This window comes from Notamacropus eugenii, chromosome 1 (genome assembly GCF_028372415.1).
Source record: "Notamacropus eugenii isolate mMacEug1 chromosome 1, mMacEug1.pri_v2, whole genome shotgun sequence".
In the NCBI taxonomy this organism is placed as follows: domain Eukaryota; kingdom Metazoa; phylum Chordata; class Mammalia; order Diprotodontia; family Macropodidae; genus Notamacropus; species Notamacropus eugenii.
In genome coordinates, this window is record NC_092872.1 from 695,954,430 (window position 1) to 695,979,729 (window position 25,300).

General features: G+C 41.6%; 1 protein-coding gene across 7 annotated transcripts in view; it reads right to left on the bottom strand.

Moving 5' to 3' along the window:
- Window positions 1-25,300, bottom strand: part of RANBP10 (RAN binding protein 10) — a 162,948-nt gene that overhangs the window by 12,337 nt on the left and 125,311 nt on the right. For 5 of the 7 annotated variants that reach the window (XR_011972860.1, XM_072636101.1, XM_072636103.1 and 2 more), the window contains 5 exons: window positions 13,492-13,514; window positions 8,849-9,033; window positions 4,875-4,987; window positions 1,064-1,172; window positions 769-917 (listed from right to left, as the gene is read on the bottom strand). Coding sequence is in view for 6 of the 7 variants with exons in the window: in XM_072636101.1 (XP_072492202.1) it covers window positions 769-917; window positions 1,064-1,172; window positions 4,875-4,987; window positions 8,849-9,033; window positions 13,492-13,514 (579 nt within the window). In the remaining variant the exon portion in view is untranslated. The other 2 variants (XM_072636106.1, XM_072636105.1) reach the window with 2 other exon arrangements.

The following is a 25,300-nucleotide window of genomic DNA, read 5'->3' on the forward strand; positions in this document are numbered from 1 at the left end:
CTTGAGGACTGAGGCTTCCCCAGCAGAATCTTCCTTAAAAGAGAACCTCAGGCAGTGGGACAGACTTTTTTCTAGGTTTAGGGCTCCAATAAAACCAGTAATACCACTGCTGCTCACAGCATTTACTGTCCAGCAACACCCCTGCCAAAACCTCATGTAAAGCTCACTCCACCCCTGGCCCAGGAACTCAGCAATCCCTCCCCTCTTCTAAAAGCTCTCCAGGGAACACCTAGGAACCTAGCCTCATCACCTCTCCCTGGCCTCTCCTTTTCAAATCCTTTTCCAAACCTGTTCTTCTACCTCCTCAAGAATATTCATGCTCTGCTGAACACCTATACCTGACCTAGGTGCTCTTGTACACTCAACGTCTGCCCTCCTTTGAGTCAGCAAGTCATCAGGGACCCAGTAACCAGAGAGAAGTTTCCAACAGGGCCAGGTCCTGGGAGATAATTACTCGCAGTCTTTACCTAGAAGCCTAAAGAATAGTCTCATACTAGCAAGAATGGTGACACTTCAGATTTCTCTAGTGTTTTAGGATTTATGAAAAGTATACTATGAAGTAGGTAGTGCAAATGTCATTATCCCCATAAAGAAAGCCAGGTTCAGGTTTGCCCAGGGTCCCACAACTATGGAGTGGTAGAGTCTGGCTGGGGTCAGCAACACTCCTGAAAAAGGGATCAGGTCTAAATCTGAGCCAAGAATTTCTGAAGATTCTTTCACATTTTTCATCGTGCCCTCTATAACAGATGTCAAAAAGCATGGGCTTACCAGTGCTGTGCAGATGGGAATTGCTGGGTCCGTGTCTGGGGCTGAGGCTGGGAGAACCTGGGTAGCTGTCTTGGGATTTGGGGCTTCGTGCACTGAAACAACGAACCTCGCTATCTGTTCCATTCACCATCTCTACAAACTGCCGGCACCTGGGAAGGTAGGGAAGCCAGGCAAGGAGCAGAGAGAAAATGCTTTAAGTAAATACTTTGGTTGGTTCCATAAGCATCTGTCAGAGCTGCAGCCAACATGAGGCTGCTCAGGCTGGTGGGGGGGGTCACCTGAGCTGCCAACTTACTTCAACATGAAGAGCAGGTTGGGGTTGTGCTCCAGGAGACCAGGGTAGAGCTGCTGGGTGGCCTCGATGGCCTCTCCCACTCTGCCTGCCAGCATAAGCTTTTGTATTCCTGTAAGCAAGAGCACAGCAGTCAGCACTCTAGCAGCAAAAGAGAAACACATTTCAATACCAGACCATTGAGCCCTTCTCAGTGCTTAAGAAACTAATTCAACAACCACTGCTTAAAGAATCTGCAATGGGCAAGGACTTATCTTAGTACTGGAAATAGAAAGACACAGTACAAATCCTGCCTCCGCCCTCAGGGACTTTATGATCTAAGGCACAAGGAAGAGACACAAATAATGAAGACCTAAAGGAGACTAAGACTAAAGGAAAGACAGAGGCAAAGTAGACAAAATCTGAGGAGGGAGAGACACTTTCACCTAGGGAATGCTGTATCTCACTGGGCCTTGAAGAAAGGGAAAGATTTCAAGAGGCAAAGATGAAACCCAGAGCAGGGTGAAGGGTGGTGGAAGCATAGGTATGAGAGACAGAAAAAGAGAAAGACAGACAGAGAGAGAGAGACAGAGAGACAGAGAGAGACAGAGAGAGAGAAGGCAAGACAAACCCTCGGGATGCAGAATCCTGTCTCACAGAAATGTTGAGTCTGTGCAGAGCCAGAAGGCCTGAAGTCTTGTGTGTCAGCACCAGGATTTCTTATTTTACTCAACATTCAATGGGGAACCAGGAAAGTTTACTGACTAGAGGGAGTGAGATGGGATCGCAGGATTTTGAATTGGCAGGGACCTTAGCAATCACCCTGTACAAGTTTCTCAGATCATACAGGAAGAAACAGAGGGGAAATCACTTGCCCACAGGAGCATAAGATCATCAGTTCAGAGGGGTACAGAGGCCAATTTTCTCCTTTTACAGATGAGGAAGATGAGGCACAGAGAGGAGGGTCTCACATAGCCAGTTAGGCATCTGGGACAGGATTAGAGCCAGGGTCTTTCTGACTTCAAGTCTATTGCTCTGCCCCTATGACACACAGAGCCAGGTTTTGAACCCATGTCTTCTGACTGCAGATTTGGTGCTTCTTCCAACACTGATTTGATTTCACAGTGGGGAAGGAGGAGATGAATTAGAAAGGGAAGAGTCTTGTGGGAGGAAGACTGCTTGTGAGATTCCAGTGGCCTGGCCACCAGGGACAGCGCTTGCTTTATTAGGCTCTGCTGAAATGGTGTTCAATGACATATCAGTGCCATCTGGACCCACTGATCTGCAGCATGAAGAAGGTTGGATAACATAGTGGAGCCACAGTAAATCAGAGAGCAGGAAGACCCTGCAAAGCCAGAAGGGACTCTGGCAAATTCACCAAAGTAGAATTTTGCTGTGAATCTCGCTCATTCTACAAACGGTCAAGGAATCTTTTATCTTAAAATATTAAATTATTAAAAATTAAACTTTTAACATCAATATTGCATAACTCTTTACATTTCAACTCATTCATTTCAATCCCAAGATGCCCTAACTTTTCCATCCCTCCCTCTAAATCCCCCTTGGGATTCATTCTCATTCCCTTTTACCCTTTACATTTGTAGTGCATTTGGATTTTGGGGCTATTTTTCCACAAAGCATTGTTTCATGCAAATAGGGTCTTTCCAGATTTCTTTTGTATTCTCTTAACTTACTGATCTTAAACTGCCATTAGGTTAATGCATTAAGTTACCTACCGTAATTTGACTGCTTTCCCAGTGTGAAATTTCACTTTGTTTCAACAGATAGTGCTGTTTTGTTTTTGGTCATTCTTGCAGGGTACATTCCTGCATGGAATTATGGGTTCTAAGGACATGACTGTTTCTGTATCTTCTAGTATATACTGCCAGACTGTACTGCAAAAAGATCTTAGAAGGTTATAATTCTGTCCCAAAGAATGAGAATAGTTGTTCTCTGAAACTCTGGCCAGCTGTTTTGCTGCTTTTCATTATTTTGCTCATCTGAGGGGTGAAGTGGTACCTCAAGGCTGTTTTAATTGACATCTCTGGGCTTCCTGAAGTTGAGTATTTTTTCAAGCTATTGTTAGAAGCTTGGGTTTTCTCTTTTAATTCTGTCTGTTCCTATCCTCTGGCCTTTTCTCCATTGTGAACAGGCACTCAGGAATTTTTAAGGATGGATAAGAGAAAACTAAGAGTTCAGTCTCAGTCAAAAAGCAGGAAAACAGGCACTGGCATCTGCTCTTGAGAGGACTTTCACTGTGCTGAAGGGACTCTAAACTCCAGGAAACCAGGAAATAGTCATGGGGGGCTCCTCGGGACCCAAGGGCAAAGCTGAGGAGCAAGAACAAAGGATTGCACTTCACCTGGGTCCCAATCTCAGCCCTGCTACCAAGTGCAGAAGTCATAATTCACCTTGCTAGGTTCTAGTTTTCTCATGTCCTAGGGTAGAACTAGAAAGATGAGTTCCAAGATCCTCTCACTTCCAGAGCCATGATTTTATCAAGTCCAATTCTGACACTCACTACAAGTATGGTTATAGACCAGTCAACTGTAAAATGGAGACAGAATTCTCACATTACCTACTGCATTGGTGGTTGTGAGGGAAGTGAATCTTAGAGAACTGGTGATTACTACTATTGTGATTATTCAAATCAAATGAATAGACCCAAAGACCACAAGTCACAGGGTGTGGCAGAGTGTGTGTCTGCCCCCTTTTCCTTTTCTCTTATCCCCAAATCTCTAATTTTCTGTCTTTGCACTGTTACATTTCATTCTTGACTCTATTTCTTATCTTCCTGCTTGGAAGCTATCTCTGGTTCACTCTTTCTCAAGTGCAGGTCCCATGTCTGGGACTGCTCACATAGTTGAGTGTTTGCTTTTCTGGGAGACACAAACACAAATATATACACAAATACCAACAGGTTCAAAGACTAATATAGAGACAACTGCCCACCCATCCTATTTTCTCTTTTTCTTTTCTTTCCTCTCAGGAGGAGCCTGAAAAGAAAGAAAATACATCTGCAGGGCCACAAGGGAGATTTTCACTCTTTCTCTCCAACATTCACTTTCTATGGTCAACCCTCTAGACTGACTATCTATAATTTAAACATTTTGTTATAACTAGAGAGCTAGGGAAGATCAGGACCCTGCCAACTCGGAGCTGTTGGTGGGTCTTTTAGGGCTGATCAGCCAGGACCCTCCTTGAGCCCTGTGGAAGGCAGGGAGGTCAAAAAGAGGAAGGCACTGCCCTCTCTCAGGCTGCTGAGCAACAGGCCGACAGACCTGAGTCCTTCAGTCCTTTCTTCAGCCACCAACGTGAACAGTTGCTTGATAATGTGAGGACAGAAGGCCCAGGCCCTGTTGGTATCTAAGAAAGAAATGTGACTCAATCTTAGACTGATGTGACTGAGACAATGAAGCTCAATGGGACCCACAGAGAAGGCTCTGAATCCAAGCTTGCCAAGACTCTTGGTCATAGACTAGCAGCCAGAACATAATGGAGAAAGTGAGCTTTGACCACATCAAGAAAAGAATCAGTCCAGTAGGATATGGCTAAAGAAAATGGCTGGGCTGGAGTAGAAGGTCTCTAAAGACCTCCTGGTCTTAAATCCTACTATAAAGAAAAGGGGATAGTTAGAGCTGCTGGGCTGAGCCCCACCAGGAGAGATACCGCACCAAGAGGAGGACTAAAGCCTGGGCTTCAGGGCTCTGATGGGCTCCCATATAGGCTAAGGCTAGCATCAGTGAACATGAGGAGATAAAGAAGGTCTCAGGTGGGAAGGACACAGAGAAGCAGGGAGAAGGGCGAGAGGTTGAGGGAAAAGTCTTGGTCTTACGTTGTCTGTTCTTGATGGAAGCCTGTTCTTCCTGAATTGTGGTTTCTGTCATACGGGCAAAAGCTGTGGCAGTAGCACAATACCCATGATGCACCAGGTAGGAAGAGACCATGCTAAAAAAAAAAATAGGGACATTCAAAAAAGGAACTTTGCAAAATAGGATGTGACTGGAAATACCAACTTTTTGAATCGTGCTCCTCATTCAAGTTTTCCCCAAAATGTACCCATGGTGGAGGCTTTTACTGCTGTACTGAAAAAGGACACAAGCACTTTAACTCAGCTCATGGAGAAGAAAAGAGCCCTGGGCTAGCAAGTCAGGAGACCTGGTTCTGCCACCAGAGGCCCCCATTCTCGGCATCTATAAAATGAGAGTAGGACTAGATCAGGGGTTTCTGTTCCAGGCTCTAAGAACTTGTTTTTCAAGAAACTTCTGATAACTGTATTTCAATATAATTGCTTTCCCTTGTAATCTTATGTATTTTATTTTGTGAATTTAAAAACTATTCTGAGATGGGGCCCCTAGGCTTTACCAGCCAGTCAGAGGAATGTGTGAGACACAAAAAAGGATAAGAATCCCTGGACTAGAACAGAAGCAAATGTGAGCCAAGGAAGCAGTGGTTACGAAGCCCAAGGCCCTAGGTCTCCTTCTTGTTCCCCAAGACCTGGGGCAAGACCTTCATCTTCCAAAGTCAGGCTCCTCCTCTGTGAGATGACCTTTAAGGCTCCTTAGCCTATGCCTGCCAACCTCTAAGGCTCCTTCTAGTTCTAACACTCCAATTATGACTATTCTCCATCCAAACACTGGATTTGGCTCCAGTGGGTGCCAGAAGGGTGGGCAAGTCTGTGGTGAAGAAGGCAGCTGATCATAATGGATGCAATGCCTGGCTCTCACTAGTGTGATGTTCCCAAGCACACTTACAAAGCCAAGACATCACTCTGGGAACAGCTTCCTTGAGGGACCTCAGGGACATTACCAGAAAGAGAGTTAATTTCTCTGCTATGTACATCCTGAAACGACACTGAGAAGCAGCCTAATGTAATTTAGCTTGAGAAAGCCTGCAGTGCAAGCATGTTTTCAGGAGATACTAGAATCTTTCCTCTCACTGCCCCATAATGGGCCAGGCTGGCTGTGCTGATTTCCTGCAGACACATCACTCTCATTGGACTCCATTAAGCCTTCAGAAATGCTGGCTTTGCCCCTAACTGAGAAACCGTCTACTCTTCTTGTCACTGAGCAAGAGCTGGGGGAAGAAAAGGTCAAGTTAGATCTAAAACCAATCATTAAACCTACAGGAGAGAAGAATGTACAGAAAATTGCAATGAACAATTTTGAAAAGCCTACTCAGATAGAAGCTACATCCTTAAGTCCACTTCACCTCCAGAGGGCTGTGAAAAGTCAAAAAGGGCCTACATATATGACCCACACATGTGCAGAAATACATATGTACATGTTTATATCTGGGTGTGCACTTGGATATACCTCTATAGGCCTTTTCTATTCATGCCAATGTGCGTAAAGTATTAGAATGATTTCAAGAATTTAAAGGAATGCCATGTGGAAAAGGGCAGAAAGAAGACCAATGCACAGACCTTATAAAGGCGCAGAGAGATGGGAGACAGTGAGGTGTAGTGGAGAGAGAGCTGGACATGAAGACTGGAGAGTCAGCAGACATGAGTCGAAATCCTAGCTCTGAAATCTGTTAGTTCTGTGATCAAGGACACAGAAGCACATGGGCAAAAGGGGAATAATAGTACTTGTGAACTAGGTTGTTATAAGAAAAATGTCTTATAAATATTTTTTTCAATGTTCATTTATTTATTTTTAGTTTTCAACATTCATTTCCACAAAATTTTGAGTCACAAATATGTCTTATAAATCTTAAAGCACTACAGACATGGGAACTACTACTATTACTCAACTCAGCGTCATAAAGAGAGGACTTTTGAACAACTAGGACCATCTGACACGGGATGTTTTGCTAGGTAGTAAGTTCCTCATCACCGGAAAGATTCCAATACAGGCTGGATGATCATGGAAGTGCAGCAGAGGGGGAGGACTCAGATTATTGCGCTGGGTGGGACACTAGATCTGATGACCTCCTTCTAAGAGTGTCTGGCTGTCTACGTATAGGCATGTGTAGGTTTGTGGGCAATCTTGTGTGTCTCTGTTTAGGAGTGTATACATGCTCCTTTCTTAGAGATAGACTCCCTTCAAATGAGAGCTCCATTAGCCAGTCTTCCCTACTCAAGTCAGCTTCCAGAAATTCAGCACCCAAAGACTTCATATGGAAACATTTTATTACTAACTGTTGGGATGAGGGAGCTAGCTCAGTGTAGCTTGGAATAACCATGTTCATTCAGTGAAAAAACAGACTGACTGTCAAAGGCAAATGGCAGATAGAAGCCTACAGGTTCAGTAATTGGGTTGTCTTTATTTTCACGTTTCTGTGATGGTTTCCTCTCAGACAATCCTATGGGCAAAACATTTAATTAAGGGTGTGTGTGTGTGTGTGTGTGTCTGTCTGTCTGTACTCACACACCCCCCCCACTCCCCCACCCCCAGCAAAACAAAGCAGGACAAGATACAGCCTGATGCTGCTCACATCTGAACTCTCAGGACACAAGGAAGTTTTACTAAGGCTCAGTCTCTTCTCCCCAAGATCAAGAATGGGTCCATCTTCTCTAAAGACCACCATGTTTGGGAGGGAATAAAAATGCTTTTGGTTTACAAGGTCCTTTCCTCACAACCACCCTGTGAAGGAGGTAATCTAAGTATTATTATCTTCCTTTAGTAGAAGTTGAGGGATGAAGCTCTGCCCATGGTCACACAGAGGCAATGAGTGTCAGAGCCCAGAGAAAAGCAACAAGTAAAGGGGACTCTGACCAGTAGGGACTTTATCCCCATCCCTGGCTGGCTCTAGGTCCACTCACCAGGCTCATTTGGTAGCTTCAAACAAAGAGAGCAGTTCTAAGTAATAAGAGCTTCTTATCAGCTCCTGGAGGCTGCCACTATACCTCAAGGAGATCAAAAGAACCCTTAGCTGTTTTGTTTTTTTTAATGTGAGGTCAAACAGGGATCAGGAGGTTCTGAGGCTTAGAGATGGTCTGATGGCAACATCATCCCCCATAAGGTCCTCAGGTGAGGCCCTCCACTTCCACTATAGGATCCAGAGACAGTGAGTTCACATAGCTACTGAATGCTAAGACTCTTAAGTCACTGACGAGGACAATTAAACCCTTTTCTTCTTTGTCTAACCTGTAAGAACAGTGAGAGACCATAGGAAGTTAGGATGAGGATGCACATAGGGGCAGAACATGGGGCACAGAAGAGGGAAGTGATCCTGCCAAAATCAGGCTCTAAAACAGAGAGTGAGGCTATGACTCAAGCTGAGATGATGTGCCTTCTCCTAAAGCTTCATCATCCATCACAATGACTGCTCCAAAGACTTTAAGGGTCAATTAGGCAGCCTGGGCCTGAGCCTCCTGTGCCCCTACACTGGCTAGATTTCTAACATACAATAAAAATAAAGTCTCTTTTAGTCTTTTGGTCTTAGGCAGGTGGTCTTCAGATGCAGGCTGGGGCTTCACAGATTCTTAGAGGAGAAAGAAGCCAAAAGGAACACCAGAACTTCCTCTCCCCAACCTCATCCCTAATATAAGCAGGATTCAAATACTGACAGGGGCCCTCTTTGGGCAAAGTTCAGTTCAAAATTCCCTCATTACTTGAGCCATTACCTGGGGATTCTAGGAGCAAAAACAGTTTGGCCAAAGTAAAAGACAGCCCAGGATGGCAGTAGGCCCAAGTTTTGCCCTTGAGATCAATTCAGTGAAAGCTGGAATCTTAAGAGCCAAGAGACTCTGCCCTAAGGCTGTGGTGATGAAAACAGAGATGAGGAGGTTTGGGGGTGGGCCTGGTAGGGATGACATAGGAGCAGCTATAGGGGCCAGAAAAGGATCAGGGAAAGAGGACTCACTTCTGCAGCATGGCTTGCCATTCCCCAAGCCTGTCACCAATGGGAAAACGCTTGATGGTTCCCTGAATCTTTGCTCTCCATTCCCTCATGTAGTCCTCAATGTCAAACACAAAGGGTTGTTGCCCAAAGTTGGCGTCTACAATCTCCCCAGGAGTCTGCAAGCCCACTGTGGGGTATAAGTTTGCCTGGAAAGAAAAAGGAACATTGGTTAGAAAATTAGCCTCAGGGGAGATCAAAGCAGGCCAATACCACCAGGAATGGGACTAGGTGAGTTGGGACAGATGACTGACACTCTGGAGAGCTAGGAGAAGAGGACTCATTTCAGGAGAGCCCTTGGGTGGTCTTGGGGTAACCAGCCTGAAGACATGATGGGGTGGGTTATACCTTGGACACATGAGGACATGAGCCCTAATCCCCTCAAGTGCTTAGCCACCTCACTAGGAGAACACAGAGAGAGAGAGAGAGACAGACAGAGACAGACAGGGAGAGAGAGAGAGAGACAAAGAAAGAGAGAGAGAGCTCCAAGGGAAAAGGTTCATGGGGGAGACCTACTGGACCCAATCCAGATTCTTTCTGGCTTTAGTCCTTCCTCCCACTCTAGCTTACCAAGACTCTCCAGGATGGGGTGGCCAAAAAATCAGCAAGGCCAGGTCATGCTGACTAGCACCCAATAAAATGCCATAAGTTAGTCTGTAGGAAAAACCTCTTCTCTGGGCTTCAGTTTCCTCATTTGTAAAATGTGGGGATTGAACTGGATGATTATAAAGGTTTCTTTGCACTCTAGATCCAACAATGCCATGAAGGGGAAAAGGAGAGCATAAATTATCCAGAGAAGGAAGCAAATGCTTAGAATTATGAGCCCTTCTCCTACCCCTAAACAGCACTTCTCAGGGATCTCACACATACTGCATCTCCAAGTTAGCTCAGAGGATTCCAACTCATGTAAGAGTCCCTGGAAAGTAGTGGGGGGATGAGAAGAAAAGAGGAAAAGTTGAATAAAATTAAATTAGCAGCGTATTCTCACCCCTCATCACACCAGACTGATTGGGAAAAGAAGTGAGAATGTCCATGGGTTCTCAACCCAGTCTTACTTATTCAACCATCTCTGCTACTGTGGAATTTGAGAAATCGCCTGCCTAGTAAATGGGGTCTACCTCCAAGGCTCAGTCTTAAGATCCTATCCACATTGATGGTTTCCATGATCACCCCTCTGCTGATGTCTAGAAAATCTGCATTTATAGAACAGATGACCCATCTATTTCCATTTGCTTATAGAGCATCCTCACTGAGCCAAATCACTTCACACAAGATTACTACAGTAGGCTCTAATCTTTTAGAAAGACCTCAGTCAGAGTAGTCTTCTTTAAACAAACCCTTTATCAGTTCAAAAACTTTCAATAGCTCCTTACTGTCTATAAGATGAAGTCCAAATTCCTTAGCCAGGTATTAAAGGGCCTTTGTCAAGGGCCATCCCTACCTTCTCAAAATTTATGTTAAATTTCTCCTCATGAGAACTCTCTGCTATAGTCAGACTTAATTTCTCGAAACTGTTCACTCTTACACTTTTCTTCACATTACTGACTCCAGCAAAAATGTCTTTCTCCTTTATCAATCTAATTCTCGTGCTTCCATCAAGGCCCATCTCAGAATCTATTAGTCCCATGAAGCTTTCAAGTAGCCCCCATTCACAATGAACTTTCCAGCCTATGAATCCCTAAGGCGCTTGTCATCTGGACCACACATCACAGCACTGAATTCTACTTAGCTTATCAAATTCTCTGGCAGTCTAAGCTCTATTCTGCACTATCTGCTTCCTCTGACTCCCTAACAGGGACGGTGTTGTCTACTCCCTGGTCACCTCTATGATGGCCTCTTCATTGGGCTGTTTCTATTCACAAGATAGTAAACCAACAGGGAAAAGCAAGTAATAAAAAATAAGTAAAATAAAGAAACTTGACCAATAATCTCTGCTCAGCTACTAATAATAACTGTTTGGCGTGGAGCAATTCCCTTTTCTCCTTTGGGCCTTGGGCTTCTCATTTTTAAATTGAGGGAGTTGGATCAGCTCTTAACATCCTAGGGTCTTACTGATAGATGAAACTAAGAAACTGGGGAAAAGATATGGGAGAATGAAAATAAAACATGCTGTTTTGGGGACAGTCAAGGTCCTAACATTTCTTCCCTGCTCATTCTTCACCTAAAGTCAATATTCTTTTTGCAAACAGTATGATGGTTTCTATGCCAACTAGCCAGGCAGTCCCAATGGGACTCAGGAGAATGGAGCAACCTCATAAATCAAACTGAGGTTGAGGGGCAATGTCTTTGATGGTCATAGCAATGGGGGCCACAGTGCAATCTATTTAAACAAGTAGTAGGATCCAGGAAGGCTTAGGTCAATGCTGGAGACAAAGAAAAAGTAAGTTCCTTTTTCTTGACTTCTGTCTTATTATTAGCAGGTTAGTGAGGTCAACTTTTTTGATACTTCCTAGCAGAAGAGAGGGATCCTTTTCCCAAAGGTCCTAACAGAAGCATTCACCAAAAGAAAGAAAAAAAGCTACCTAATCCAGCTCATTGGTAATCCAATTTCTTTTCCTTCTCAAACTATCCAGTTCTGGAGAATATCTGGCAACCAACAAATATTTATTGAAGACTATAGCTGGAGGGAGGGGGAAACACAAGAGAAAAGCAAAATTTATTCTCTGTTCCCAGTGAGATCCATTAGGCTACAATGATGATTTTGTTCAGAGTGAAGTAGTTGTAAATAAGGCTGGAGAAGTGAGTCCCAGCCATGCTGTCAAGATCCTGCTGCCCTCCAACAAAGGCTCTTCCATCCCCTGTTCTCTCACTCCCCAGGAGTCTGAATCTTCCTTGCTCCTCCTTGTTTTCAGACCACCAAGCTTATTTGATAAGCCTGCTTCTTGGACCATCCAAGGATTTCCATAATCCTCTCCCCCAAGCTGCTAGTTTCCAGGCCTATTTCTCCAGTTCTTGTTTCACAACCTTCCCTTGCATGTTGTACCTCACCATTAGCTGTGTGATGCTAGCAAATGCATACAGACTTCTCAGATTGATCGCCTCCACTCCATTGCAGTTGCAGCCTAGTGTGGCTCTGTCTTCTGTATTCTTATTCCTGGATCTGTTCCAAAATATCCAAACCTGAAATTCCCCCTCTGATCACAAACTCCTTTCTCTCCATGCTCTTCCCTCCCTGCTACTAAATCTTTCCTTTGTCTTCATTGGGACCCATACCATCTCTCTACATCTCCCTCTTCCCATATCACCTGCCTCACCATCCAGGACGGAGCCCCATTTTCAGTTGTGCCTACATCTTTTCCATGAAATAAGATCTTCCCTGCTTAATACTCACAGTACTTGGAGTGACCATATGAAACTTTATCACTTTCTACTTTATTATTTGGTGTTCTTGTCAATGATCAGTGATAATTTTTTGAATAAATAATTCCAAAGCCACTCAGAAGAACTTACTATATAACATGCAAGAGGTTTTCAGCAAGCTAATGAGCTGGGGCAGAGAGGAAGGAAAGAGGATCTGGATGTGGAAGAATTCCAAGAAGGAATTGATATAAACTAGTAAATCTGACTTCTGCTAATGATTATTTCTCCTAATACCTCTTTCTACTATTCCAACAAACTCAGAGTTGGATGGATGGAAACTTTTATGGAAAAAAATTTTGATTGGTAATGACTGTCTTTTGCAGGGACAATATCTGGAAAGTGAGGCAGAATACAGATATCTCTCACCCCTCAAAAAGGAGTGAAAGACCAGCGTCTCTTTCAAAACCCTAGTATAACTGAGACTGTAGATCCCCCTTGACTCCTATCAGAGAAGGGCTCTTCTCCTTCCTGTGGCATTTCCTTAAACAGAAGCTAGAATAACGAATGTGGAAGGTCAGGGTGTGTCTCCTATGCCAGGCCTGGTACAGCACAAGCTCAAGCGCTTCCAGATCAGTGCAGAGCAGCTAACAATAAAACCTAAGTTACCTGTGATCTCCAACTTTCCTGTCTGAAATGCGGGCATCTGCTGGCTCTTTCACTGAGGCTGACCTCAGCCACATGTTATGATAAATCCACTGACATGAAGGTGTAAACAACTAATAGACTAACAGGGGGAACTTTCCTACAGGGATACTGAAAAGCAGTTACTGAATGAAACTGCCAAATGGTGGAATGTCTTGGGGGGGGAGGGGGGAGGTCAGAGGAGTGTTAGTATTCAGGAGATTTTTCCCAATTCTGGCCACGATGAGCCTCAGCCTAAACCAGTCTAACAGACAGTAAAACATAGGGAATTTAGCATAGTTTATTGGCAAGCAGCTACATACCCCCTGGACCAACCCTTCCTCAACTTTGTAAGAGGGGTCGCACTCCATGAGGCTTAGTAAAAACAAAGAAGATGGGGGGTGGAACAGCCAATGTTTCAGAATCCCTGTATGTGATGGAGGTAACTGCATTTCACAGTGTGATAGAGATCTACCCTATGGCAGAGCAACAAGAAAGACTGGGTGAACAGACAGCATTTTGATCTCAAATCACTTTTCACTGGGACTGGCCCTTTCTCCCTGCAGGTGTGGATGCCCTCTCTTGCCATACCATTTGTCAGAAAACAGAGAAAGGTTGGTACTTACCGGGAGGTCTGTAAAAGCTATACCTGCAAGGAGAGAATGAGAATCATTAAAAAGAAGCTAAAAGAAAGGAGAAGACACCAATCTGAGGCTTGAAAAGGTCGGGTGTGTGTGTGTGTGTGTGTGTGTGTGTGTGTGTGTGTGTGTGTGTGTGTGTGTGTGTGTGTGTGTGTGTGTGTGTGTGTGTGTGTGTGTGTGTACACACAGAAGACACACATGCATATATAAATTACTGTGTATCTGTAATTAGTAAAAGGATGGAGGGAGGGGGAAACGGGAATTTCTAAGTGGGGTCGTCATACTAGTAGGTTGGGAGGGCACAGGAGTCCTTCCTGTTCCAGTCCTTCTCCGCCTTGTTTTTCAGATACTCAAAAGAATTCTTGCTTCCCTTTATTTCTCCTTATTAACCCTAAATTTGACAAGCAGTTGTTAAGTACCTGCTACTGCGCAAGGTCCTGTGAATGAAAAGATGAAAAACAGCTCATGTCCCTAAGGAACAACAGGGAATAGAAACAAATAGGTAAAAGAGAGAGTGTCACAGGGGAGAAAGCATTTAATGTGGCGGGGTGGGACGGGGGGGATAATGGCAGGAGGGTATAAAAATCAGGAAAGATGACACAGACGAGGTGGCATCTAGAAGGAAGAGATAAGAAAGGAGGGCATTCCAAACCTATGGGAAGGTCTGTTCTAAATCCGGAGGGCAAAGACAGCAAGACCAGTCACAAGAGGAAAAATAGGAAATAAGCTGCAAAAGGCCGATTGGAGACAAACTGCAGAGAGTCTTAACTCCCTTTGTGTATTGTTCTCCTTACTTTACTGTTATTCTTCAGTCATCTCAGTTATGTCCAACTCTTTGTGACTCAATTTGAAGTTTTCTTGGTAAAGATACTGGAGTTTGCTATTTCCTTCCCCAGTTCATTTTATAGATGAGGAAACTTGAGGCAAACTAGGTTAAATGCCTTAGCCAGGGCCACACAGCTAGTAAATGTCTGAGGCTAAATTTGAACTTGGGTCTTCCTGACCCAGGTCTGGCATTCTATCCATAGTGCCATTTAGCTGATATTCTGTATTAGTTGATTTAAGTCAGAAAGTTTTTTTTTTTAACTTCAGAATCTTAATTTTACTTTATTATTTTAAAAATTATCTTGTTCTCAGTTTTCTACAATCATTTGATATGTCTTAGATTTTTTACCCTCCCTCCCCAAGATGACATGCAATCCTATATAGGCTCTACATATACATTTTCACCTTAGTCATGTTGCACAGAAGAACTGAAATGGGAGAAATCATATAACAAAACAAAACAGAGGAGAAAATGATCTGCTTCATTCTGTGATCCTATTCCATAGCTCTTTCTCTGAATGTGGAAGGTGTTTAGCCTCAAGAGTACATTGGGAATTTTTTAGGTCCTTGCATTGCTGTGAAGGACTAAGCCTACCAGAAAATTTTCTCGCACACTGTGGTTGTTGCTGTGTACAAAGTTCTCCTGATTCTGTTCCTTTCATTCAGCATCAGTTCATGTAAGTCCTTCCAGGCCTCTCTGAAGTCTTCCTTTTCACCATTTCTTATAGCACAATAGTTCTACTACGTTCATATGGCACAACTTGTTCAGCCATTCCCCAATTGATGGCCATCCCCTTGATTTCCAATTTTTGGCCACCACAAAGAGAGCTGCTATAAATATTTTTGTACATGTGGGACCCTTTCCCATTTTTATGATCTCTTTGGGATAGACTCCCAGAAGTGGTATTGCTGGGTCACAGAGTATGCACATTTTTGTAGCCCTTTGGGCAGTTACAAATTGCTCTCCAGAGTAGTTGGATCAGCTCAAAGCACCACCAACAATGAATTAGTGTTCCAACTCTCCCACATCTTCTCCAACATTTATCATCTTCCTGTTTTGTCATGTTAGCCATTCAGATAGGTGTGCTGTGGTACCTCAGAGTTGTTTTGATTTGCATCTCTCAAATCAATAGTGATTTGGAGTATATTTTTTTTGATATTTAATTTTTTAAATTTAATTTTTATTTAATTTATTTAATTTAATTAATTTAATATTTTTTAAAAATATTTATTTAACTTTTAACATTCATTTTCACAAAATTTTGGGTTCCAAATTTTGTCCCCTCCCCCCACCCCGAAACACCAAGCATTCTAATTGCCCCTATCAACAATCTGCTCTCTCTTCTATCATCCCTCTCTGCCCTTGTCTCCATCTTCTCTTTTGTCCTGTAGGGCCAAATAACTTTCTATACCCCTTTACCTGTATTTCTTATTTCCTAGTAGCAAGAACAGTACTCGACAGTTGTTCCTAAAACTTTGAGTTCCAGCTTCTCTTCCTCCCTCCCTCCCCACCCCTTCCCTTTGGAAGGCAAGCAATTCAATATAGGCCATATCTGTGTAGTTTTGCAAATGACTTCCATATTAGTCGTGTTGTATAAGACTAACTATATTTCCCACCATCCTATCCTGTCCCCCATTACTTCTATTCTCTCTTTTGATCCAGTCCCTCCCTGTAAGTGTTGACCTCAAATTGCTCCCTCCTCCCATTACCTTCCCTTCCATCATCCCCCCCACCCTGTTTATCCCCTTATCCCCCACTTTCCTGTATTGTAAGATAGGTTTTCATACCAAAATGAGTGTGCATTTTATTTCTTCCTTTAGTGGAATGTGATGAGGGTAAACTTCATGTTTTTCTCTCACCTCCCCTCTTTTTCCCTCCACTAAAAAGTCTTTTGCTTGCCTCTTTTATGAGAGATAATGTGCCCCATTCCATTTCTCCCTTTTTCCTCCCAATATATTTCTCTCTCATTGCTTGATTTCTTTTAAAAAATATGATCCCATCCTCTTCAATTCACTCTGTGCACTCTGTCTCTATGTGTGTGTGTGTGTGTGTGTGTGTGTGTGTGTGCGTGTGCATGTATGTGTGTGTAATCCCACCCAGTACCCAGATACTGAAAAGTTTCAAGAGTTACAAATATTGTCTTTCCATGTAGGAATGTAAACAGCTCAACTTTAGTAAGTCCCTTATGACTTCTCCTTGCTGTTTACCTTTTCATGCTTCTCTTCATTCTTGTGTTTGGAAATCAAATTTTCTTTTCAGCTCTGGTCTTTTCATCAAGAATGCTTGAAAGTCCTCGATTTCATTGAAAGACCAATTTTTCCCCTGACGTATTATACTCAGTTTTGCTGGGTAGGTGATTCTTGGTTTTAGTGCTAGTTCCTTTGACTTCTGGAATATCCTATTCCATGCCCTTCGATCCCTTAATGTAGAAACTGCTAGATCTTGTGTTATCCTGATTGTATTTCCACAATACTTGAATTGTTTCTTTCTAGCTGCTTGCAATATTTTCTCCTTGACCTGGGAACTCTGGAATTTGGCCACAATGTTCCTAGGAGTTTCTCTTTTTGGATCTCTTTCAGGAGGTGATGGGTGGATTCTTTCAATATTTATTTTGCCCTCTGGTTCTAGAATATCAGGGCAGTTTTCCTTGATAATTTCATGAAAGATGATGTCTAGGCTCTTTTTCTGATCATGACTTTCAGGTAGTCCCATAATTTTCAAATTGTCTCTCCTGGATCTATTTTCCAGGTCTGTTGTTTTTCCAATGAGATATTTCACATTATCTTCCATTTTTCCATTCTTCTCTCTTTGTTCTGTGATTTCTTGGTTTTGCATAAAGTCATTAGCCTCCATCTGTGCCATTCTAATTTTGAAAGAACTATTTTCTTCAGTGAGCTTTTGAACCTCCTTTTCCATTTGGCTAATTCTGCTTTTGAAAGCATTCTTCTCCTCATTGGCTTTTTGAACCTCTTTTGCCAATTGAGTTAGCCTATTTTTCAAGGTGTTATTTTCTTCAGCATTTTTTTGGGTCTCGTTTAACAGGGTGTTTACCTGTTTTTCATGCTCTTCTTGCATCTCTTTTATTACTCTTCCCAGTTTTTCCTCCACCTCTCTAACTTGATTTTCAAAATCCTTTTTGAGCTCTTCCATGGCCTGAGCCCATTGGGTGGGCCGGGATACAGAAGCCTTCACTTCTGTATCTTTCCCTGATGGTAAGCATTGTTCTTCCTCATCAGAAAGGAAGGGAGGAAATGCCTATTCACCAAGAAAGTAACCTTCTATAGTCTTATTTTTTTTTCCCCCTTTTTTGAGCATTTTCCCAGCAGGTGACTTGACTTCTGAATATTCTCTTCACACCCACTTTGCCTCCAGATCCTCCCAGTCAGAGCTTGGGGTCTGAGATTCAAATGCTGCTTCCCAGCCTCAGGGCTTTGGGCGGGGGCAGGGCTGCTATTCAGTGTGAGATTAAGTTCAGGTGCTTGGGTGGGGGCAGGGCCGCCTCATGGGCTCGGTTCCCTCAGGGGCTTTATGCAAAGACCTTCAACAATTGATCCAGGCTCCTGCCTGCTTAGTGAGCCCTGGTCCGCTGCCGCCTCCGCTGCTGCCTCCTGAGGGGGCCTGAGTTATGGGGGCACCCCACTCCCCTCTCGGCAAGCCTAGAAGACCCTCTCACCAACCTTTGGGGCCCGTGGGTGGAAGAACCCGCGCGGCCGCTGGAGATTCTGTCCCTGAAGCCCGCTCGCACCCGCTCCTCTCGGTGCCGCGGCTGTGGCAGGGCTGGGCTCGGCTCCCAGTCCGGGGCGCTTTCGCATCAAGTCTCTCTGGAACAGAAGTCTCGTCCGCTCCATTGTTCTGTGGCTTCTGCTGCTCCAGAATTTGTTGCTCCAGAATCTTTTTTACAGATATTTTATGGGCGGTGGGTTCAGAGCTAGCATATGAGTGTATTTCTACTCCGCCATCTTGGCTCTGCCCCTCTGGAGTATATTTTTATATGACTATAAATAGCTTTCATTTTCATTCCTCTGAAAACTGCCTGTTCATATCCTTTGACCATTTATCAATTCAGGAATGACTTGTATTTATGTACATTTGACTCAGTTCTCTGTATATTCTGTATTTTAGAAATGAGACCTTTATCACAGACACAGGTTGCAAAAAATTCTTTCCCAGTTTCCTGCTTTCCTCCTCATCTTGGTTGCATTGGGTTTGCTTGTGCAAAAACTTTTCAATTTAATGTAATCAAAATTATTCATTTTGCACTTCATAATGTTTTCTACCTCTTGTTTAGTCAAAAATTTCTCCATTCCTCATAAATCTGACAAATACACTATTCCCTGCTCCCCTAATTTGTTTATAGTATCAATCTTTATACCTAGATCATGGACCCTTTTGGACTTTATTCTTGTGTACGTGTCAGGCATTGGATTATGCTCAGTTTCCGCCACAATGTTATCTAGTTTTCTCAGCAATTTTTGTCAAACAGTGAGTCTATCCCAGAAGCTGGGGTCCTTGGGTTTATCAAACAGTAGATTGCTATAATCATTGACTACTGTTTCTTGAGTACTTAACCTATTCCAATGGTCTACCCCTCTGTTTCTTACCCAGTACCAAGTGGTTTTGACGATTGCTGCTTTATGATTTAATTTGAGATCTGGTAGGGCTAGGCCACCTTCCCTAGCATTTCTTTTCATTAGCTCCCTTGATATTCTGAACCTTTTGTTCTTCCAGATGCATTTTGATATTTTTTCTAGCTCTAGAAAATAATTATCTGATAGTTTGATTGGTATGGCACTAAATAAATAAATTAATTTAGGTAGAATTGTAATTTTTATTATATTAGCTCAGCCTACTCAGGAGCAACTAATGTTTTCCCACTTACTTAAATCTGACTTTATTTCTGGGAAAAGTATTTTGCAACTGTGTTCATGTAGTCCCTGGGTTTATTTTGTCAGGTAGAATCCCGGATATTTTATAGTGTCTACCACAGCTTTAAATGGGATTTTTCTCTCTATAGCTTGCTGTTGGGCTTTGTTAGTAATATACAGAAATGCAGATGATTTGTGTGGGTTTTTGCCAAAGTTGTTTATTATTTCAAGTAGCTTTTTACTTGATTCTCTGGGATTCTGTAAGTATATCATCATATCATCTGCAAAGAGTGATAACTTAGTTGCTTTTTTACCTATTCTAATTCCTTCAATTTCTTTTTCTTCTCTTATTGCTACAGCTAACATTTCTATTACCACACTGAATAACAGTAATGATAATGGACATTCTTGTTTCACCTCTGATCTTATTGGAAATGCATCTAGCTTATCTCCATTGCATATAATGCTTGCTGATGCTTTTAGGTAGATACTACTTATTATTTTATGGAAAGTTGCATTTATTCCTATACTCTCCAGTGTTTTCAATAGGAATGGATGTTGTATTTTGTCAAAAACTTTTTCTGTGTCTATTGAGATAATCATGTGGTTTGTTAGTTTTGTTGTTGATATGATCAATAATTCCTAACATAAATCCTACCTGATCATACTTTATTATTCTCGTGATAAGTTGCTGTATTCTTTTTGCTAATATCTTATTTAAAATTTTTGGATCTATATTCATTAGAGAAATTGTTCTGTAATTTTCTTTCTCTGTTTTGGCTCTTCCTGATGTAAGTATCAGAACCATATTTGTACCATAAAAAGAATTTGGTAGGACTCTTCCCCAATTTTCCCAAATATTCTATATAGTACTGGAATTAATTGTTCTTTAAATGTTTGATAGAATTCACTTGTAATCAGCTGGCCCAGGAGATGTTTTCCTAGGGAGTTCATTGGTGGTTTGTTCAATTTCTTTTTCTGAGATGGGGTTATTTAAGTATTCAACTTCCTCTTTTGTTAACCTGGGCAACTAATATATTTTTTAAAATATTCACCCATCTCATTTAGACTATCTAATTTATGGGCATACAGTTGAGCAAAGTAATTTCTAATTATTGTTTTGATTTCCTTCTTGTTAAAGGTGAGTTCACCCTTTTTATTTCTGATATTGGTAATTTGGTTTTCTTCTTTCTTTTTTTTTCAAATCAAATTGACCAAAGGTTTATCAATTTTATTGGTTTTTTCATAAAACCATCTCTTAATTTTATTTATTATTTCAACAGTTTTCTTAATTTCAATTTTATTAATCTCTCCTTTGGTTTTCAGTATTTCTAATTTGGTATTTACTTGGAAATTTTCAATTTGTTCTTTTTTCAGCTGCATGCCCAATTCACTGATCTCCTCTTTCTCTATTTTATTCATGTAGGCATTCAAAGATATAAAACTTCTCCTAAGAACTGCAGCATACCATAAGATTTGATAGGTTATCTCATTATTGTCATTCTCTTGAATGAAGTTGCTGATTGTTTCTATGATTTGTTGTTTAACTCATTCTTTAGGATTAGATTATTTAGTTTCCAATTAGTTTTTGGTCTATCTTTCCATGGCCTTTTATTACATATAATTTTTATTTCATTATGATCTGAGAAGGATGCACTATCTTTGTCTTCCTGCATTAGATTGTAAGATTTTTATGCCCTAGTACATGATCAATTTTTGTATATGTCCATGCACAGCTGAGCAAAAATAATATTCCTTTCTATCCCTATTCAATTTTCTCCAGAGATCTATCATATCTAACATATTCAGAGTTTTATTCATCTCCTTAACTTCTTTCTTGTTAATTTGGAGGTTAGATTTATCAAGTTCAGAGAAGGAGGTTGAGGTCCCCCAGTAGTATAGTTTTGCTGTCTATTTCTTCCTGTAACTCCCTTAACTTCTCCTCTAAGAATCTGGATGCTATACCACTTGGAGCATATATGATTAGTAATGATATTGCATCACTGTCTATGGTGCCTGTTAGGATACAGTTTCCTTCCTTATCTCTTTTGATTAGATCTATTCCTGCTTTTGCTTTGTCTGAAATTAGGATTGCTACCCCTGCTTTTTTTACATCAGCTGAAGCATAAATATTATGCTCCAACCTTTTACTTTTACCCTGCGTGTTGTAAACAACATATTGTTGGGTCATGGTTTTTAATCTATTCTGCTATCGGTCTCTGTTTTATGGGAGAGTTCATCTCATTTACATTTACAATTATGATTACTATCTGTGTCTTTTCCTCCATCTTCTTTCTCCCCATTTATGCTTTTAGTTCTCCCTTTCCCTCAATAGTTTTAATTTTTGACCACCACCTCCATCTTCCCTCTCTACTTTCAGCTCCCTTCCCTTTAACTCCCTTTTACCCTTACTACTTCTCTCCCTTTTAGCCTCCCCTCCCTTTTCTTTTCCTTTTCCCTTATTTCCTATAGAGATAGCTAGATTTCTATACTTAACTGAGTTTGCTGTTTCCTCCTTGAACCAAATCAGATGAGAGTAAATCTCAATGGTTATCTCCCTCCCCTCTTTCCCTCTAATGTAATATGTTTCTGTGCCACTTCCTGTGATGTAATTTACCTTTTTCTGCCTCCTCCTTTTTATATCTCCCCTTACAATCCCTTTGCACCCTTAAATCACATTTTTATCATCACATCATTTACTTTATACTCACTTCCTCTATGTATATCCCTTTTATGTATAATAATAAATATATAATTCTCAAGATTAACAAGTATCATCTTCCCTTATAGGGATGTAAACAGTTTGCCCATACTGAATAACAAGGTTTTTTTCCTCTTGTTTACCTTTTTATGCCTCTCTTGAGACTTCTGTTTGAAGATCAAATAAAACATCAAAAATGTTTTACTGAGTTCTGGTCTTTTCATCAGGAAGGTCTAGAAATCCCTTATTTATTGAATGTCCATCTCCTTGCCTGAAATATTATGTTCAATTTTGCTGGGTAATTGATCCTTGGTTGTAGTCCCAGCTACTCTGCCTTATAGAATATCATATTCCAATCCCTTCAGTGTTTTAACATAGCAGCTACAAGATCCTGTATGATCCTGATTATAGCTCACAAATATTTGAATTGTTTCTTTCTGGCTGCCTACAATATTTTCTCCTTCACTTGATAGTTCTGGAATTTGGCAAAGATATTTCTTGGTGTTTTTAGTTTGGGATCCCTTCCAGGAGGTAAATGGTGGATTCTTTCGATGACTATTTTGCCCTCAGGATCTAGGACTTTGGGGCATTTTTCCATGATGATTTCTTAGAAGATATTGTCCAGGCTCTTTTTTTCATCATGGCTTTCTGGTAGACCAATAATTCTTAGATTTTTCTCTCTTGGATCTATTTTCCAGGTCAGTTGTTTTTTCAATTGAATATTCTACATTTTCTTCTATCTTGTCATTCTTTAGATTCTGTTTGACTGATTCTTGATGTCTCACAGAGTCATTAGCTTCTATTTGCCCAATTTTAATTTTTATCAGATTGTTTTCTTCAGTTCACATTTGCATGTCCTTATTCATTTGTCCAATCCTTTTAAGGAGTTATTTTCTCCAGTTAGTTTACGTACTTCCTTTCCCATTAGTCCACTTTTCCTTTTAAATTCTCCCATGATTCTTTTGTCATAGTTTTAATATCATTGGTCAGTTTTTCTTCTATTTCCCTAATTTAGCATTTAAAATCCTTCTTGAGCTCTTCCAAGAATGCTCTTAGGGCTTAAGACTAGTTCATATTTTCTTATGAAGTTTCAGATGGGAGTACAGGTTCAATGCTGCCCTCTTTGGTACTGGTGTTTTGGTCCTTGTCCCCACAGAAAGATTCTATGGTTTTATCTTTTCTGGTTTGCTTCTTGCTCATGATGATTGCACTTTTCCTGGCTTTTAAAGCAGATCTCTGCTTCTGGGGCAAAGGGGGTTCTGTCCTACCGTTCTTGTGCTTAGAACTTGAGGCTTTGTGTATTGTGGCCTCTGATTCTTTCATTTAGAGGCTAGAATGCTGTAGCTTCCTGTAGCCGAGCTGGTTGATGTGTCAAAGCAGAGACCAGATGAAGTCTTTTTGAGTTTCCCTGCAGTTATCCTGGAGCTAGCTCATTAAGTGTGGGGGAGGGGTGGTCTGACCATAGGAGGTTTCCTCTCCTGAGCACAGGCAGGTTCAGTGGTTGGTGAACTAGTGTTTGCACTAGTGTCTTCCCTATTCCCTTGGTTGTGCTGAGGCATGCTTGGGGTTCTGGTGTTGATGATTACGGCTCCACCTTCCTGGGGGGAATCAGGATCTCCTCTCAGTTCACTGAAGTGGGACTACCTGGGACAGCTCCAGTCCTGCACTGTTCCCCTTCAACCACAGCAAGAGGGACCCCACCCCTTTGCAATTTTCTTAGCCTCAAGGGCTAAGAGACTGTTTACCCCTTTGGTTGATCCCACTGTTCCAGGATTTTTCCTGGGGAAATACTCTATAGGTTTTTCAAGGTTCACAAGGGGAAGGGTAGAGCATTTACCAATCACTCTGCCATCTTGGCTCTCTCAGAAGGTTTTTCTTAAGGTTAGCCAAATTATATATACTTTAGTTTAAAATGCTTTCGTCTTGATACTAGTGTGAACAAAGAATATGTCTAGATGATAAATTTTAGTTGGGATACTTGTGGTTTAGTCTTGATTAGCATCTCTTCTCCCTTAGCAGATTTGTGAACCTATCAAGCTTCCTGGGAACCATTTGGAGTCAGCATATACAGAAATGTAGGGTAAGGGTTGGGTGGGGGGAACTGATGACTAATTAAGCATGAGATGTTTGTCTGAACTTGTAGTAGTAATAATAGGAAGAACTCAAGTCTGTTACTGTGCTTTAATGTTTACAAAATGCTTTCTCCATAACAACTCACTCCCAGTGAGGTAGGTAACACTATTATCTATACATTCAAGCCTAATCTCTCTCCTAAACTACAATAACATATCACCAACTGCTTTTGGGACATTATGTCCAAACATCCAATGTCTTACAAGCATCTCAAATTCAAAATGTTCATAAAAGATTACATTATTCTTTTCCCCAACCCTCCTCTCTTCCAAACTTCCTTATTACTGATATCAATTCTTCCAGGTTCTCAAGATTCCTGGATTTTCTTATTCACTGAATCCATCCCACCAGTAGCCAAATTTCATTGTTTCTATTTCCACAACACTTCTCATAGATGTTCCATTTTCCCTCTCTCATTCAACTTCTACCCTAACCAGGCCTTTATTACCTTTTTTTGTGAACTATAATAAAAGTATTTTTGGTTGTTTTTGGTATTATCAATTTTTTTTTTAATAGGGGAAGACAATCACAGCTTTATATACTGTGTAACCCCTTTCTCAAAGGGATGGAGGTCTTGACATCATAATCTAATCATAACGTAGTCCAGTCCTGCACAACCTATAGCCCACAGGTTGCTTAAGGTCTATAGGAGGGAGGTTGTGCTGGTTGTTCAAGCCTGATCTAGTCCCTCTTTGGATATTGTGTTGTACTTAGAATCATTTCTCATTTAAGACACAAGACTGAAAACTCCATAGACCACTACTTTCTTCCACAATATCCACAGTATGCTGAAGACACTAAGATACTCTGAAAGTATCTAAATGAAATAGCTTTCTAGGGGCAGTTAAGTGATATGATGGATAAGAGCACCAGGCCTGGAATCAGGAAGACATGAGTTCAAACCTGCCTTAAGACACTTACTAACTGTGTAACCCTGCTTGCCTCAGCTTCCTCATCTGGCAAATCACTCCAGTATCTCTGCCAAGAAAACCCCAACTGGGTTGGGCACCCAACAAAGAACTGGACACCACTGAAATGATTCAACCACCACCACCACCACCATAACAATAACAACCACCTGTCAAGATGATTTTCCTCAAATGGAGGTATGCTAATCTTATCTTCTACCTTATCCACCCCTCAACCCCAATATTAACTCCAGTGGCTCCCTAATACCTTTGAGATCAACCGTAAGTCTTCTGTTTGGTGTGGCCCCTTCTTAATGCCTCAGTTTTCTTAAACTTTCCTCCTTTCCACCCACTCTGTGAT